The sequence below is a fragment of the Sturnira hondurensis genome, unplaced genomic scaffold (genome assembly GCF_014824575.4).
Source record: "Sturnira hondurensis isolate 20B ecotype Veracruz unplaced genomic scaffold, ASM1482457v3 Scaffold0002597, whole genome shotgun sequence".
Taxonomy (NCBI): domain Eukaryota; kingdom Metazoa; phylum Chordata; class Mammalia; order Chiroptera; family Phyllostomidae; genus Sturnira; species Sturnira hondurensis.
In genome coordinates this window covers 2096395-2115001 of record NW_028075228.1, presented here as the reverse complement: position 1 = coordinate 2115001, position 18607 = coordinate 2096395, and the positions used below count along the sequence as shown (strand labels likewise).

The 18607-nt window shown below is 42.5% G+C and overlaps 1 protein-coding gene across 10 annotated transcripts in view; it reads left to right on the top strand.

Annotated features, from left to right (window-relative positions):
- Positions 1-18607, top strand: part of BANP (BTG3 associated nuclear protein) — a 144869-nt gene that overhangs the window by 26637 nt on the left and 99625 nt on the right. For all 10 annotated transcript variants that reach the window (XM_037040210.1, XM_037040209.1, XM_037040208.1 and 7 more), the window contains 2 exons: positions 10746-10837; positions 14240-14439. In XM_037040210.1, the coding sequence (XP_036896105.1) occupies positions 10746-10837; positions 14240-14439 (292 nt within the window). The remainder of the gene's footprint in view (positions 1-10745; positions 10838-14239; positions 14440-18607) is intronic.

Sequence of the window (18607 nt, the reverse complement as noted above, 5' to 3'; positions counted from 1 at the left end):
TCTATCTTGTATGATCTATTTGCTATGTTAATTGAAAAAAACTTCATTTGGAAATTAGGTATCTTAACAGAAGAGGAGAGTAATGTAGATAATTTTGGGATTAAATGAATAGTCATAAAGAAATGAAGGAATATAAGACAGAAAACTATACTTGAACAAGAATTAAATAAAAAATTTTTTAAAAAAAGAAATGAAGGCATTCTCTCAGGAATACTATTCTTAGTTTCTCCCTTATTTTGCTTTTTATTTTTTTCACAAATCAGATTTTTAAAAAAATTGTCATTATTAAAAGTCTAGATTTTAAACAGATTTTTCTTGGACTTGGGGCTCATATCCATCAGCTCATTCAACTTTAGCACCTGTCTCATCCCCAATAGCTTTCCCAGAACTTCTGCCTTCACCACGAAGCTCTATGAGTTTTCCCACTTCATACTTGGGCTTCTTCACCATTTTGAATTTTCTAGACACCGTGAAACAGATAAATACTGGCAAGCCTTTTCTATGTTTTTTTCCAGTGCTATCTGGAGTCAATTTATTGAGCACTTCATTCAAATGATTTGTCTGCAATTCTCAGGTTGTGATTTGTGTCATCATCTTTTGGATTTGGTGGACCTGTTGATGCGGAAGCACAGGAGGTCTCCCGAATCTGATGCGTTTTTTTAAAAAATGTGATTATGCTATTACAGTTGTCCCATTTTCCCTCCTTTATTTCCCCTCACCCTGCACACCTTCTCCCACCCACATTCCCCCCCTTTAGTTCATGTTCATGTGCCATACATATAAGTTCTTTGGCTTCTACATTTTCTACACTATTCTTAACCTCCCCCTGTCTATTTTCTTCCTACCATTTATGCTGCTTATTCTCTGTACCTTTTCCCCTCTCTCCTCCTCCCACTCCCCTGTTGCTACCCCCCCATGTGATCTCCATTTCTGTGGTTCTGTTCCTGTTCTAGTTGTTTGCTTAGGTTGTTTTTATTTTAGCTTTGGTGGTTAATAACTATGAGTTTATTGTCATTTTACTGGCCATATTTTTTATCTTCTTTTTCTTAGATAAGTCCCTTTAACATTTCATGTAATACGGGCTTGGTGATGATGAACTCCTTTAACTTGACCTTATCTGAGAAGCACTTTATCTGTCCTTCCATTCTAAATGAAAGCTTTGCTGGATAGAGCAATCTTGGATGTAGGTCCTTGTCTTTCATGACTTGGAATACTTCTTTCTAGCCTCTTCTTGCCTGGAAGGTCTCTTTTGAGAAATCAGCTGACAGTCTGATGGGAGGTGACTGTCCCCTATCTCTTGCTGCTTCTAGGATTCTCTCCTTCATTTGAATCTTGGCTAATGTAATTATGATGTGCCTTGGTGTGTTCCTTCTTGGGTCCAAGTTCTTTGGGACTCTTTGAGCTTCTTGGACTTCCTGGAAGTCTATTTCCTTTGCCAGACTGGGGAAGTTCTCCTTTATTATTTGTTCCAATAAGTTTTCCACTCGTGGCTGTTCCTCTTCCCCTTCTGGTACCCCCATAATTCAGATGTTGGAACATTTAAAGATGTCCTGGAGGTTCCTAAGCCTCTCTTCATTTTTTTGAATTCTTTTTCTTCATTCTGTTCTGGTTCAAAGTTTCTTTCTTCCTTCTGGTCCACACTGTTGATTTGAGTCCTGGTTTCCTTCCCATCACTGTTGGTTTCTTTCCCATCATTGTTGGTGTCCTGTACATTTTCCTTTATTTCACTTAGCTTAGCCTTCATTTTTTCCTCTAATTTGCGACCATATTCAACCAGTTCTGTGAGCATCCTGATTAGTAGTGTTTTGAGCTGTGAATCTGATAGGTTGGCTATCTCTTCATCTCTTAGGTGTATTTTCCCTGGAGCTTTGATCTGTTCTTTCATTTGGGCCATTTTTTGTGTGTGTTGGCGAGCCTGCTATGTATAAGGGGCAGAGCTTCAGGTGTTCACCATGGTGGGCAGCCCACGTAGCTGCGTTGTGATGCTGTATGTGGAAAAGGGGTCTGAGAGGGAAGAGTGCTACTTGTTCTTCTCTCTGCTAGATTTCAGTCCCTTCCCTGGTTACCCACAGTCAAATTGGGCCCTTCTGGTGCTGATTCCTGTGTGGGTAGGTTTGTGTACGTTCTAGGACCCCGTGGGTCTCTCCAGCGAACTCTCCTTGTGAGGCTGGGAGTTTCTCCTGCTGCCCAACCCCCACAGGTGTTTTCAGCCAGAGGCTTTGAGCCTTTATTTCCCCATGCTGGAACCGTGGGTTGTGCCTTGTGTGTTGCTCTTTAGTTGTTCCTCTCGGTTTATCTGCATGAGAATGTGGGTCCACCCAGTCCGCAGTCTGCCTCCTTACCAGGTCCATCAGCTGTAGCCTTACTGAGAGTCCTCTGCTTGGCTGCCTGTCTCCGCCCATCCTACCGGTCTGGATGAATGTTTCTTCTTTAACTCCTTGGTTGTTGGACTTCCATACAGTTTGATTTTCTGTCAGTTCTGGTTGTCATTTTGTTTTAAATGTGTTCTTGTCCTTTGATTGTGTGAGGAGACACGGTGTATCTACCTACGCCTCCATCTTGGCTAGAAGTCTGATGTGGTTTTTAGTAAAACCAGCACAGAGTAAATGAAGCAAGTAACAATTGATTGTTTTGACATCAACATGAGCTTCAATCGTGGTCTGTCATTTTTTGGCCACAGAGCACATTTTGTCATGGGTAAGGTCCATGCCATGGGATTTAGTCAGGCGTTTTTGCCCTGAACATCCTCAGTAATTAGCTTGAATTTTTCTAAATGCAATGCAACTTTATCATTCTATATGTCATTTAGGCTCACTTCAAAAACACAACCTTTGCCCTAACTAGTGTGACTCACTTGGTTGGAGTGTTGTCCTGTAAACTGAAAGTTCGCAGGTTTGATTCCTGGTCAGGGCATGTACTTGGATTGTGGGTTTGGTCCTTGGTGGGCGCCTATGAGAAGCAACTGATTGATGTTTCTCTCTCACATCCAAGTTCCTCTCCTTCTCTCCTTCCTTTGCCCTCTCTCTAAAATCAGTAAGCATGTCCTCAGATGAGGATTAAAAAATAAAATAAAATAAAATAATTCTTGAGACCATCAGATGTGACTTTGGTGCCTTCTAGTTCTTGTTGCTAGTGTTTTTCCAATGTTTTTTAATATTGAATCCACTTGGTGCTTTCACATCACACTGATCTTTTTTATTTATTTATTTTTTAAAGATTTTATTTATCTTTAGAGGGGGAGGAGAAGGAGAGAAACATCAATGTATGGTTGCCTTTTGTGGGTCCCCTGCTGGGAGTTGGCCTGCAGGGAACCGGCCTGCAACCCAGGCATGTACCCTGACTGGGAATCGATCCGCGATCCTCTGGTTCCCAGGCCCGTGCTCAATCCACTTAGCTACACCAGCCAGGGCACACTGATCTTTTTTAGAAAATGGGGACTTCCACCAAGATGGAGGCATAGGTGGAAACACTGTGCCTCCTCTCACAACCAAGTTTAAAGTCAACACAGTTTCAGTAACAAAAACTCAGCCAAGACACAGAAAATTCAACTATACGGAAGTCCGACAACAACAAACCGTACAGCCAGACCGGTAAGAGGGGTAGAGCAAGCAGCGGAGCAGGGTCGGGCAGGAAGGATCCCCTGACCCCAGGCGCCCAGGCAGCCGGGGTAGCATCAGGTGGACCCAGTGAGGGCGCAAGGCGGCAGGCTGACCACAGTCACACATTTGCGTGCAGATAAACCAGCAAAGGAGCGAGCAGTGAGACACACCACGCAGGCCCCAGTGGCGGGAAGCAGCAGAGGGGACCACCATTGCTCCCCTTTGACCCCGCCCCCATATACAGCGTCATAACCAGGTGACTGAGTTGCCCTGCTCTGGTGAACACCTAGGGCTCCGATCCTGATATGTAACAGGCACGAACAGACCAAAACATTATGGCTCAAAGAAGAACTCAAAGCCCCAGAGCCGATAACTCTAAGTGACAAAGAAATAGCCAACCTATCAGATGCACAGTTCAAAATACTGGTGATCAGGATGCTCACAGAACTGGTCGATTTTAGTCACAAATTAGAGGAACAAATGAAGGCTAAACTAAGTGAAATGAAGGGAAATGCACAGGAAACAATAGTGATGGAAAGGAAACGGACTCAAATCAAGGGAGTGGACTGGAAGGAAGGAGAAAATGACCAAAGAGAAAATAATGAAGAAACAAGAATTCGAAAAAATGAAGAGAGGCTTAGGAACCTCCAGGACATCTTTAAATGCTCCAACATCCGAATTATAAGGGTATCAGAAGGGGAAAAGAAACAGCCACGAGTGGAAAACTTATTGGAACAAATAATAAAGGAGAAATTCCCCAGTCTGGCAAAGGAAATAGACTTCCAGGAAATCCAGAAAGTCCCAAAGTAGCTCAGAGAGTCCCAAAGAAGTTGGATCCAAGAAGGAACACACCAAGGCACATCATAATTACATTAGCCAAGATTCAAATGAAGGAGAGAATCCTAGAAGCTGCAAGAGATAAGGGGACAGTCACCTACAAAGGAGTTCCCATCAGACTGTCAGCTGATTTCTCAAAAGAGACTTTCCAGGCAAGAAGTGGCTGGAAAAAAAAGTATTCCAAGTCATGAAATCCAAAGACCTACACCTAAGATTGCTCTATCCAGCAAAGCTTTCATTTAGAATGGAAGGGCAGATACAGTGCTTCTCAGATAAGGTCAAGTTCAAGGAGTTCATCATCACCAAGCCTTCATTATATGAAATGTTAAAGGGACTTAATATAAGAAAAAGAAGATGGAAAATATGAACAGTGAAAGGACAGCAAACTCACAGTTATTAACAACCAGACCTAAAACAAAAGCAAACCAAGAGGACAGCTAGATCAGGAGCACAGCCATAGAAATGAAGATCCCATGGAGGGTTAGCAACAGGGGAGTGGGAGGAGGAGAAGGGGGGAGAAGGTACAGAAAATAAGTAGCATAGACGGTAGGTAGAAAATAGATAGGGGGAGAGCAAGAATAGTAGGGGAAATACAGAATCTAAAGAACTTGAGACACGTGGTCATAAACTAAAGGCGGGGGAATGGTGAGGGAGGGGGTATGCAGGGTGGAGGGGAATGAAGAGGGGGGAATTAGAACAACTGTAATGGCATAATCAATAAAATATATTTAAAAAAAAGAAAATGGATCAACTGCTTTCTTGGCTCCCTTTTTGCTACCTTTCATAGGCACTTGCTAGTCCCCGCCCACTGCCATGGTGTGCTCAGAGAGCCGAAGGCCGGTTCTGTTTTTTAATAAGAAGCACTATCACCTGTTAACTGGCAAGATCAAGAGGCTTATCAGAGCATTGAACAAAACTGGGGATATGAGTGTAGCTATTCAACTACTATTTTCTCTGTAAAAACTAACCAGTTTGTTTAGAGGTAGAACTTGTAGCCTTGACCTCATTAGCACCACACCTTAGATCCCATTGAACTTAAAAAAGAGGCAGATCTATCACTATATATAACAATTAAAAAATATCCATGTTTATATTTTGGTAGGTGAACAATAGTTTCTTTAGAAAGCACACACTGTAATGTTGTAAAAGAAAAATGTTCCAGTTACATAAAATTTAATCATTTTTAGAACTATAAAACTCTTTTTTTTTAAAAGATTTTATTTATTTATTTTTGGCGAGAGGGGAAGGTAGGGAGAAAGAGAGAAACATCATTTGGTTGCCTCTCATAAGCGCCCCAGCTGGGGAGCAGCCTGCAACCCAGGCATGTGCCCTGACCGGGATTTGAATCTGTGACCATATGCTTTGCAGGCTGATGCTCAAAACAACTGAGCCACGCTGGTCAGGGCTAGAACTATTAAAATTCTGATAGTTAACTTCCTATATAAATTTTCTCTCTGTAGATTATAGTCCAAAGAAGGCTTAGAGAAGTCATGTCTGATGTTGTTTTATTTCTGTTCCTTAAATATCTGGGAACTAGAGTTCGTTGACTGTTTAATGAAAACCTGTGTGTAGGACTCTGTTGAGGCCTTTGCAGCCAGAAAACCTGCAATTTCTGACCCAAAAGAACTCTTAGCACACCTGGCAAATACCATGGTGCATTACACACATTTACATTCAGAGTGGGTTTAGGATTGAGATTATTTTCCCCTTATCTATAAAATGTGACCTATGTGAAATTTAAAAATACAGTTAATCAAGTAGAAGAAAAAAATTTCTCATAATCTTAGCAATAGGACTACTTTTAAATTGTTGGCATGTATGTCCGCCCTTCCAATTTGTTCTGATTTCCATTTAAAACAAAAGCGTTTAGATTCTGGTTTTGCATGTGCTCACCGTGGAGCTGCACTGACTTTACCTGTCTGCAGGTGACTTTCATCAGACCTCTCATTCTGTTTCATTGTGATGGCTTCAAAATGAATATCGAGTTCTTTAGCCTAACTGTAAAAGTAATGCATGCAAAATTATAAAAAGCAATTCAGCAACAGACAAAGAAGAAAAGAAACTTGCAGTCCCACAGTCCGTGGGAAGGTATTGCTGAGCCCTGGTACCTGTGCCTCTGTCGTCTGCCATGGACACATCTCCTTTTACGTGTCTGCTTCAATTGCCCACCTCCAGATTGAGGTGCTCCATGCTGCCAAGGGGCATGGAGTCTTTTTTTCTATAGTTACAGGGACCAGCTTTGTGGCCCTGGACAAGTCACTTAACCTCTCTGGTGTAAACGTGTGTAATGCACCATGATATTTGCCAGGTGTGCTGAGAGTTCTTTTGGGTCAGAAATTGCAGGCTTTCTGCCTATGAAGGCCTCTGAAAGTCATGCACACAGAGCTGTCTATTTAGCACATTAAAAGGATTTGAATAATGATTGTCAGGGTTCCTCTCTGTCCTCCCAGTCCCAGTAAAATTACTGGTTCCCTATGGATGTAAATAGACTGTGACTAAAGTTCTCAGAACCTGTATTTTGCTAACCACAAACACCTGTGGGCATGGATTTCTCCCTTTTTTACTTAATTAAATGAACATTCATTCTCATCTACTTCTGTGGAGGTGGGTGGGGCATTTTCTGCATTTGGGATCCATAGTGTCTGATGCCCCTTGTTATTGTTGGTCCTTGGCTGGTTTCTGCAGGGGAGCTTTGGGTAATCACCTCTGGGAGATCATTTTACTGCTCTTACTGAGGAACCACGAAGAGTTTGTGTTAGGGTCATAGGCCTCTGCGGTGTCTCTACACTTACGAGCTTTGACATGAGTCATTTTGTAACAATAGGTTTAAAGGCATTGATCCTTAAAAAATTTAAGATATTATTTGGAACCTCAACTTACACAGCCGGTTAAAGTGGAGCTGCTTTGATTGAGACGGGGCCTGGGCCACAGTGTCCCGTGCTTTTGGCTTCCCCTGTGCCTGCCCCTGCCCCTCCCTTAGCAGATACAAAGTCAAATGCCAGCAGGATGAGCTGTGTCCACATTTGTAGACGGCCTTGTGTGAGGGGCTGGAGGGCCTCTGTTTAGGGGTCGTCACTATGCCGCTGCTGGTGTCACAGCATGAGCAAGCGTTTGTTCCAGCCTCCACGTGGGCCTGGGTGGGAAAAGGTGGATAGGTTTCCTTGAGTGGAGGCGGTTGGACAGTTGTGGGTATAGGGAGGATTGGAGGAGGAAGAGCTGGGACGTGGTCAGACAGCACTGTCCCAGTGAGGCAGGCACTGTCTGTCTACAGCACGTGTGCCCTGCTCAGTTGTGGCATGGGGTACATTTGAAAGGAGGATGATGATATGCCAAAGTGTGCATGCCCCCGACTTTATTCTCCACACGTGGACGCTCTCCCACAAGTGTTCAGTGATTGCACTTCAGTGTGCACATGTATATATACACAGTATTGTATGTGCTCCATCCGTATATTTGTGTATTGTCATATACTGACATTCATTTCTATAAAATAGATTCACAAACTGATACCACTTTTAAAAAGTGAGTTAAAGCTATTTACTGGGGGAACTGTCCACATTACATTGCTAAGTGAAGATGAAAGATACAGATCTATTTTTTTTAAATATATATATTTTATTGATTATACCATTACAATTCTATTCCCCCCTTCATTCCCCTCCACCTGCACACCCCTCCCCCACCATTCCCCCCCTTAGTTTATAACCACATGTCTCAAGTTCTTTACATTCTATATTTCCCCTACTATTCTTGCTCTCCCCCTATTTTCTACCTACTGTCTGTGCTACTTTCTGTACCTTCTCCCCACTTCTCCTCCTCCCACTCCCCTGTTGCTAACCCTCCATGTGATCTCCATTACTATGGTTCCGCTCCCGATCTAGCTGTCCTCTTGGTTGGCTTTTGTTTTAGGTCTGGTTGTTAGTAACTGTGAGTTTGCTGTCCTTTCACTGTTCATATTTTCCATCTTCTTTTTCTTATATTAAGTCCCTTTAACATTTCATATAATGAGGGCTTGGTGATGATGAACTCCTTGAATTTGACCTTATCTGAGAAGCACTTTATCTGTCCTTCCATTCTAAATGAAAACTTTGCTGGATAAAGCAATCTTGGCTGTAGGTCTTTGGATTTCATGACTTGGAATACTTCTTTCCAGCCCCTTCTTGCCTGTAAGGTGTCTTTTGAGAAATCAGCTGACAGTCTGATGGGTACTCCTTTGTAGGTGACTGTCCCCTATCTCTTGCCGCTTCTAGGATTCTCTCCTTCATTTGAGTCTTGGCTAATGTAATTATGATGTGCCTTGGTGTGTTCTTTCTTGGGTCCAAGTTCTTTGGGACTGTCTGAGCTTCCTGGAAGTCTATTTCCTTTGCCAGACCGGGGAAGTTCTCCTTTATTATTTGTTCCAATAAGTTTTCCACTCGTGGCTGTTTCTTTCCCCCTTCTGGTACCCTTATAATCCGGACGTTGGAACGTTTAAAGATGTCCTGGAGGTTCCTAAGCGTCTCCTCATTTTTTTGAATTTTCATTTCTTTATTCTTTTCTGGTTGGATGTTTCGTTCTTCCTTCTGGTCCATTCCATTGATTTGAGTCCCAGTTTCCTTTCTATCACTATTGGTTTCCTGTGCATCTCCCTTCATTTCAATTAGTTTAGCCTTCATATGTACCTCTTATTTGTGACTATAATCAACCAGTTCTGTGAGCATCCTGATGACCAGTGTTTTGAACTGTGCATCTGAGAGGCTGGCTATTTCTTGGTTGTTTTAGAGTTACCGGCTCTGGGGCTTTGAGTTCTTCTTGAGCCATCTTTTGGACTGTTCCTGTTACGTATCGGGATTGGAGCCCTAGGTGTTCACCAGAGCGGGGCTACTCAGTCACGGGGTTGTGACGCTGTACGTGTGGGCGGGGTCATAGAGGAGCAATGGCGTTCTTGTGTGCTGCCTCCCCCTGCTGTCGCGGCAGTTGCCACCGTCACCGGGGCCCGTGCGTTTCATCCCACTGCATGAGAATGTGCCACCGCTGTCAGCCCTTCTCCACTGGGTTTTCTGGCTGGGGCCTGCGTGGTCCGTCTCACTGTGCGCGAATGTGCGACCGAGGTCAGTCTGCCCCGCACCCCCACTGGGTCTGGGCTGCCTGCGTGTCTGGGTCAGGGGATCTTTCCTGCCCGACCCTGCTCTGTCTCTGGCTCCGCCCCTCTTACCGGTCCTGGTTGAAGGGTTCGTTGTTGTCAGACTTCCGTATAGTTCAATTTTCTGTTCTTTTTCTGTTCATTTTTCTGTCTTTGTTTACTAAACCTTTGTTGTATTCAAACTTGGTTGTGGGAGAAGGCACAGTGTTTCCACCTATGCCTCCATCTTGGCGGAAGTCCCCTCGATACAGATCTATTGATATGAGAGGGCCTTGACCCTTTGGGTACATATGCACTATGTTTGTGTCCGTGTGTGAACTTGTAGAAAGAGGTGGGGAAAACTACATCAGGCAGTTAACATTAGTGATTTCAGGCAAGGAGATGAGGAGAAAAAAACACTGTAGCAAACCGGAAAACTACTCATGGTATCATGTTCAGTAAAAAATGTTGAATACGAAATTCTGTGTGTCATTGCTAATATGTAAATGTTTAGTGATTGACTAGGTGTAGTGCAAGCGGTCAGGAACAGAGAAATGTGGTTTGCAGAAATGATGTGATTGTGGACAGTGTTGGTCTTTGATTTTGGGGTTATCTTCAGTATTGTTTTGTAGCTAATTTTAGATGAAAGGGGGGCAGTTGCTTATCTGTGGGGAAGCCACTATCAGCTGAAAATTGCTGATGGGGAGGCATTGATTTCAGCGGTACCGTGGAATAGCTTTCTGTGTAACGTGGTGTGTTGAGTTTGGGACTGTTTTGATGCCCATCACCTAAGAAAATGTGATAACCAGGAAGGTTTTGAATTTGTAATGAAGTAGGCAACAGACAAGACTTTAAAATGTGAAAGTAATTATTATATTCATTTGGTTTTGTTAATTCAAACCGGATAGCCTAATAGAACATTGAATAAGAAACACGTAGTTCTGATTTTAGGATCAACTCAATGTCACATTAGGGGATTTATTTATCCAGTATGTCAGGTTTTTTTGAGATTAAGGAGAGAACCTACTTTTCTGTAGGTTGTGTCTGAAAATTTTAAGTTAAAGCTCTGAAAAAGGAAACCATGAAACAGGTTGTACCACTTCTCATGTAACCTTAAGGTGTCAGATGGTTTACTATCTTAGTATTAAAACAGTCTGTAAAACTCTTTATATTGAAGTTTAACTTTTGTTTCTGCCTTTCGTTTTCAGTTGTACTGGAGAATCATGTAGTGACAGATGAAGATGAACCATCTTTGAAACGCCAAAGATTAGAGATCAATTGCCAGGACCCCTCTATAAAGGTAAAAATACTAGCGTATTTTATTATTGATATCTTAGTTTCCTAGGGCTGCTGAAACAAATTGTCAAAAACTGGGGAGCCTGAAACAAGAGAAATGTATCCTTTTGAAGCTTCGGAGACCAGAAGTCTGAGCTCAGCGTGTGGGAGGGGGGCTGTGCATCCTCCAGAGACTCCAGGGGAGGCTCTTTCCTGCCTTTCCAGCCTCTGCTGGTCCAGGAGGTGCTTGGCTTGTGGCCACGTCACCCAAGTCTCTGCCTCCTTCCTCACATGGACTCTCCTTCCTATGTGTCACTGTCCGTTTCCCTTATTCTTCTCTCTCTCTGTTACTAAAATTTTATTTATTTATTTTCAGAGAGGGGGGAAGGGAGGGAGAGAAACATCGATGTGTGAGGGAAACATCCATCAGTTGCCTTTTGCACACTCCCAGCTGGGGTCCTGGCCTGCAACCCAGGCATGTGCCCTGGCCAGGAATGGAACCAGTGACCTTTTTGGTTTGCAGTCTGGCACTCAATCCACTGAGCCACATCAGCTAAGGTTTTCTCTCTTTTTTTTTAATCCTCATCGGAGGACATGCTTAATGATTTTTTAGAGAGGGGGGAAGGGAGGGAGAGAGAGGGGGAGAGAGATATCGAGGTGAGAGAAACATTGAATGGTTGCCTTTCGTACTCACCCTGACTGGAGACGGAACCTGCAACTAGATGTGTCTTGACTGGGAATCGAACCCATGACCTTTCCATTATGGGCTGATGCTCCATTCACCTGAGCCACACTGGATGGAGCTCTTTCTCATCTCTTACAAGGACATCATGATTGACTTTAGGTGTCATTCTAATCCAGGAAGATCTAGATCCTTGGTTTACTTTTACCTGCAGAGACCCTTTTCCAAATAAGACCACATGTACAAGTTCTGGGGATTAGGATGTTCTTGGGAGTCTCTGCTCAACCTCCTACGTGGCGCATAAAGCCATTTTTCTCCCTTAAAGATTATGAAGAATCGACATTATTTAGATTGGGATTGCTGCCAAATGAGGCATTTTCCTGTAGAACCGTAGACCTGTTGTAGACATAAGAGAACAATTTGAGTGGTTAATGTTTTCCACTCGTGCCAAAGTACTTCTGTACTACCATTTAAGTCACCTAAATTTTAAAGTTTACTAGATGTGGTCTTGTAAACCATTGAGTCAGTCAGTGAGTGATTTTGGGTTTTGGGGTTTACTTTTTTGGTTTAATATTTATAGAATCATGGAGATAAATATCAGCACGTGTGAAAAATTTAAGAAAGCAATGCAGATGAAAACCATAGTATAAGAAGTAAAGGAGAAAACAAAAAGAGAGAAGAAAGGCGGTGTCTTTTTAGACACATTCGTGTTCCCCAGAACTTAATTTCATTAATGAGGGGAAGCAGTGTAAGCTTAAACATGGAAGTGTTTTAAAAGCGTATTCATGGTTAAATTTCTGTTTCACACTGATGGATAGAGGATGGCTGCATTAGTAACACCAAATTATCATATTTTAAAATAAAATGCAGTTGCAGTTTTACCACTAGAGGTTCATTTATTATAAGCATAAACAGAACAGAAATGTATGAAGTAAAAACTGAAAGTGGCCCAGCCTGAGTCCCAGCCCCGCTGCCAGTGAGTCAGACCTGGGCCACACTCTGGGCACCGCCATGCAGCAGCATACCACGTGTGTGCTGTTGGAGCGGGTTTGCCACCAAATTGCCCAGAAGTCTTCAACGAGAGATGCGACTGTTCATGGTTGATATCACTTGATATAAAAGGCTCATTCAGAATATGTTCTCTGCTCTTCTTTGTTGTTATTTTTTTGATAATTGTTTTATTAGTACATAACAGTGAATTTTGTGCAAACCCCAGGCACGATTATTTTAAATCCTGCCTGGGGTTTAGAATTAAAATAATATGGTTTTACTGTATTTTAAGATTTCATGAGCCAGATATTTGATGTCTTCAAATAATAAAGAATAGTGGATTTTGTCTCAAATTCAGCACCAATGAGAGATTCTAATGAGGACTTACATTAAGGTGAACCATGGACGTTACCTCTTTGTAGATCCTTGGTGACAGAGTGTCTGCACTGTGTGCGTCTTTGCTGTCACACACTTGCTTTAACGTCCCATCCTCCGGAAGGCAGTCCGAGGCCATGAGGACATGGAGTTTAGCCCCTTGCTTTGTGTGTTAGCACTCACGAGTCTCATCGGGGCTGTGATCACTTGAGACAGAGTGAGTGGTTTGGGCGGTGTGCAGGTTTGTTTTCCACGTCACTGCCCCTTACTGCTGTATCTACCAGGCAGTTAGACCAGTGCCTTTAACTTCTTTAGCAGTTAAGCTCAGTCTGTTGAAAATGCACTGTTAAGAGTAAGCATTTTTCCCTCTCCCAGGCCTTGATGCCTGTGCATGATGTGATATTGCTCTAATTTTGCTCTTTTGCTTCCAATTAGGAGAACAGGCCTAGCTGATGCTGTAGGTCAGCAGCTGTTAGACGGCATGTCTTGTCTGTCCGTCAGAGGCCAGCTTTTCACTTGGGGCAGACAAGCAGAGGGAAAGAGGAAAGAAAGGGAGATTAATTATTTTCAGGTTTTCACTCTCAGGCCAGCGTTTTCACTACATTGAACTATTGGATTCTTTATGAACTTGCTTTTAACTAGCACTCTGAATCCTATCAGCTGGTGAGACCAGCCTAGGGTATTTGCTGCACAGTGGAAGTCTGACCTGAAAACATGGTTCTCATGGTAGGAATGGCAGTTGTGGGAAGTGAAGAGCTTTCCTGGCTGGGTGTGTATTTGATCCATTTTTTGGGTCTGGAGTCATGCATGACCCTGCTTATTGGAATCAATTGGAGTTAGTAATTGGGACTTGGCTCAGAAACGATAACCAAGTGTGAGGCAGCTCTTCCTGTTTACCACTAGGTGGCAGACGTGCTGTTCATAACTAAATTTTTACTAAATTTTTTACTAAATTTCAACATCAGGACAGTGGGGGTAATGTGACTGTGCTGGACCAGTGGTTTCCATGTTATTTTGATGTTGCAAGTAAATATATACATATAGTTATATGTGACTAGTTTTATGTGTAAACTTACTGATTAATAGAGGAACATCCTAAAGACTATGTACATTTTTATTATTTGGACTTAAATGTTACTAAGGATCAAAACTACAAAGAGAGTAAAACCAGGATTTAAGTAATCACATTTTAAATACAAGAGGTTGAACTTGTTTATTCAAATGTTTCTGGCATAAAACTAAAGAGCTAAAGTGCAGGGATTGTTCTTATTGGAATAGACACAATTCAAATTAGGGAATAGCCATTTGGTGTTCCTTGCAACTGTCTCCTTAAAGTTCAAGATATCCCTTTTCTGAAGTTTTTCTTTTTTTCACTTCCAGTCATTCCTGTATTCCATTAACCAGACAATATGCTTACGATTGGATAGCATTGAAGCCAAGCTGCAAGCTCTCGAGGCTACTTGTAAATCATTAGAAGAAAAACTGGATCTGGTCACAAACAAGCAGCACAGTCCCATCCAAGTTCCCATGGTAGCAGGCTCCCCTCTCGGTGCGACGCAGACGTGCAACAAAGTGCGATGGTAAGAGCAGACCGGTGGGCCCCGGTCACCTCCTCACTCAGGCTCCCCGGTTCGTTACCCGGGTGGTACTACACACGAGGGCATCTGCCTCTGCAGTTTCATGGCACTTCTTTCCCATAGACCCAAACTAGACGCGTGACACTGCTGGACTGGCTTGGAGTCATGCTCACATTTTCTTTCTGACACACACCAGACTGGGTCTTTGGAATTGACCCATCAGATCTCTGAAGATCGATCCTTCCTTCCTTCTTTCCTTCCTTCCTTCCTTCCTTCCTTCCTTCCTTTTCTTCTTTCTTTTCTCCTTCTTTTCTATCTGACAATTCCTTAGATAATTTTCTCCATAGTAGTATATATAACTTTTACTTGAGTATATCAAACTTTCCATTCATGTAATTTTTATTGTGCTGACTTAAAAAAATATTTAGAGCCTTATCTCAGCGGGATGTGTCATAGTGTATGTGCTGTTTGAATGGAAACTTTATGAAGAATCTGGTTAGATTGGAAAGATGTCTCAAAATCTTTGATCTCTTTGGACTTAAGAGTTACTAAGGATCAAAATCCTTATATATTTGTTAGTCCACAGCACCCTGTCACCCACTTGAGCCCCTGATACAAGCTAAAGCTCAGGCTTTGGATAGCAGTTCCATTCATCCTGTTGGCATTTTTATGCTTCCACACAGCTGGCTGCAAAGAAGCCATATTTTTTCTGGTGGCAAAATTTGTCTTTGTACTTAACAAGAGCTTGAAGGGTTTTTACTGAGGGCCCTTCTGTTATGGTTCTCTGGATTGACTGCTGCCTCCTGCCCTGTGTATCCATGATGAGTGAAGGCAGTGGGATGCTGGGGGCTGGGTGGGTGGTGTCTTGGTAGATGCAGAGGAGTAGGAGCCACAGTGAGATGGAGGGATAGTAGCTGGCCTTGTTGCCAAGGTCGACTGGGCTCTATCCTGCCCATGTGCCAGGAAACTGGAGAAGCATTAGGGACTTTGTGGACCTTTCAGGGGAATGTGGGGTTGAGGAGGTCCTGGTTGGGATGCTCACAAACATGCCTTAAGTTTCAAGGTAGTCACATCTGTCCTGATTTGTCTGGGACCGCTGTGGAGGATGCCTGCTGGGTGGGCATAATTCGTAGTGCCTCCTTTAACTCTGAAAAGTATCCTGGTGTGTTTGAAACATACCTCATGCCCTTAAAGTTGATCTCCAGCTGAGGGTCAAGGACTCTGTGGATCTCCTTCCCCTGGGGGAACCTGGGGTAGTCCGTGCTGTGGCTGTGAGATGGGGCCTTTTGCTCTGGTTTATGTTTTGTCCTAACACATCACCGGTGCATTTACTCCTGGCAAACATTAGTTGAATGTGTCCTCTGGGCAGACAGTGAGTCTCAAACCTATGAGACCCAATGTTTTTTTTTTTTTTTAAGAATAATTTTTTGTAATGCCCTCATACTCTAGAATGCAGTGTTTAGACAATATAATTTATAGTTAAAATATGAACATAGTGCCTTTACTGTAACGGAAGGAGAAACAGAAGGATAGTATTACATAATAAAATAACATGTGTTTCAATATGTAAATGGTTGGATTAGATACATAAGGAGGCAGTGACTAGCCCGAACCTCCCATGTTGAGTCCTGGATGGGAACTCACACTAGCTGGTGATGGAATATTATAAAATGATGAGCAATTCTGCTGAAGTTTCAAATAAAACAAAGTATAATTTTTTCTAGACTTGAACAATAGTTGAATTCCTGGAAAGTTTAGATTTTACAACTATCTAAAAATATTTTGTGTATAAATGTAGAATGGAGTGAGATTCTGGGGTCAGAGAACTAGAAGCATGTTTTTTACTAATATGAATGTGTGGGACATTTGAACTTTGTGCAGGAAGATTTGTTTTTTGTTAGTTGAGACTGTTTCATATATTGAAGGGTATCCTAACCTTCTTGGCCTATACCCACTAAGTCTAAGTGGTATCCCTTGATTCTGATAACCAGATGTGTCTCATTGGATTTCAACACTGCCCCACCCCCAACTCCCAGCACCTCCATTGCTCTAAGGGACGAGAAAAGAATGAATGACATGCTTCCTGTTCATTACTAAGAAGCTTGCATATTCTAAGGACAACCTTCCTTGGTTGGGTATCACTTCTTTACCTGAACTCGGAAGAGATAATCATGGTTACCTCTCCCATGAGATGAATGAGGGGAAATGCTGACAAAATCTGTCTATTCGTATTCCACCTTCGATTATTTGTGTTGCTTCCATCAGCTCCGGTGGTCGAGGGTCAATGCCCGGAGACTGAAGAGCATTGCAGCTGTGGTTTGGGCCTCCAGGGTGGCTTGTTAGGGAGTTTCTTCTCTGTCAGGAGGGGTGGAATTGGGAGAACAGGCCTCTGCCCATTACAAATCACCCCAGTTTGAAACTGCTGTGTTGTTCTGGGCCAAGTCATATAGTTGCGTTGATTTCGAGTTTCATCAGCTTTAAAAAGAGCAGGAAAAGGTGACTTAGGCTAGCAGTGGAGCCCATTCGTTTTTCTTACTGTTCTCAAGACAGAACTGCCACACTCACTTGTGCAGGTGTGCAAGAGAGAGGTGGGCACCAATTCTGCTGAAGTTGAGGTACCACGGTCCTTCCGGTTTTGAGTCGTTTGACAGCAGAGCTGCTTGCTGGGTAAAGGCATTTCTGGGCTGCAGGGAGCTGCCTCTCTCTCTGGCTTTCTTCACTTCACAGTGGTCGCTGGCTATGGGAAGGACCCTGGGCAGCTTTCCTGGTCAGGACTGTCACCACGTTTCCCTCTGTGGGGGAAGGGTTTTATCACTCGCAGACTTGCTGTGATTTTCTCTGTGTGGTAAAGTTAAGGGTTCTTATACTAATTCAGATGTATAATCTAGTTAGGTTTTCTGGTTTTAAAGAATTGTGTTGTTGAGATAAAATCAACCTATTATAAACACTTACTGTATGTTGGAACAAGGTTTATTAATATTATTAATACAACTATTACTAATAAAGGTTAATGTAAGATTAATCATGAGAAGGAAAAAATATTCTTCCATTTTCTCATAGGCATAGTTTTAAATAGGATACATGTGAATGATTTTTTTTTAAGATTTTTTAAAATTTATTTATCTTTAGAGGGGAAGGGAAGGAGAGAAGGAGAGAAATGTCAATGTATGGTTGCTTCTTGTGCGTCCCCTGCTGGGAACTGGCCTGCAACCCAGGCATGTGCCCTGATTGGGAATCGAACAGTGATCGTGTGGACATGTGAATGATTTTTTAAAAAGATACTAAATCTGGCATTTCTCTCTGGGTAAGTTCTGAAAATGAGAAAAAAATTTGCCAACAATTGAAAGCTATTTATAAGAATTTTGGGGAGAATGAAAGGATAAGAATTTAATCCCAGTGTATCAATAAAAGTGTATATTTAAACTAGAACGTCATTAACTTATAAACACGTAAGTAAATGAGAATTGTATGTTTTAAGTGTGGGTAGTGGAATTTAGAAAGGAAAAATAGAGATTAGAACTATATAAGTCCTTAATTATTTTGTATCCAAGTAGTATGCTTTTAAAAACTACTTGAGGTTCCTTAGACTCACTCGAATGTGCTGTGAATGATTTGTTGACGACTCTGCATGGAATCGTATATCCTAAATGCTGACACTGTACAGGTCTTTTCAGTTATAACGAGGTCTCTGGAAAGTGGGTGACAAGCTGTTTGCTGAAATACCACTCTCCCTTCCCCTTGGAGAGGCTGCATGTGGCCCGGACGGAGCCAGCCCCACATGTAAGGGGCTGGTGCAGCCTCTCAGGTGTGGGGCCTAGCTTTGAATCCTTCTTGGCCGAAAGCCACTCACCTGTTGGTTATTCCTAATTAAAACTGGCCTGGAGTAGGCAGTGCTGTCAGCTCTGAGAGTTATTCTCTTTAATTCCTGGAGCCCAGAAGGCAGTGGACTGCTGCCAACCTCAACTAGGAATTTTGGATCCTGATTTTCAGATCCCATACCTGAATGAGATTCTTTAAATAAATTCAGGAAAGAAAGAATAACCTTTTTCTTTGGTGCTAAAGCTTAATCATTGTAGTAAAAATATGAGGTCACTTGGGTGGTATCTCACTCAGCAATGCTGTTCTACTTGGGGAATAGAAAAATGGACTTGAGTTCTTTTAGGTAGGTGTT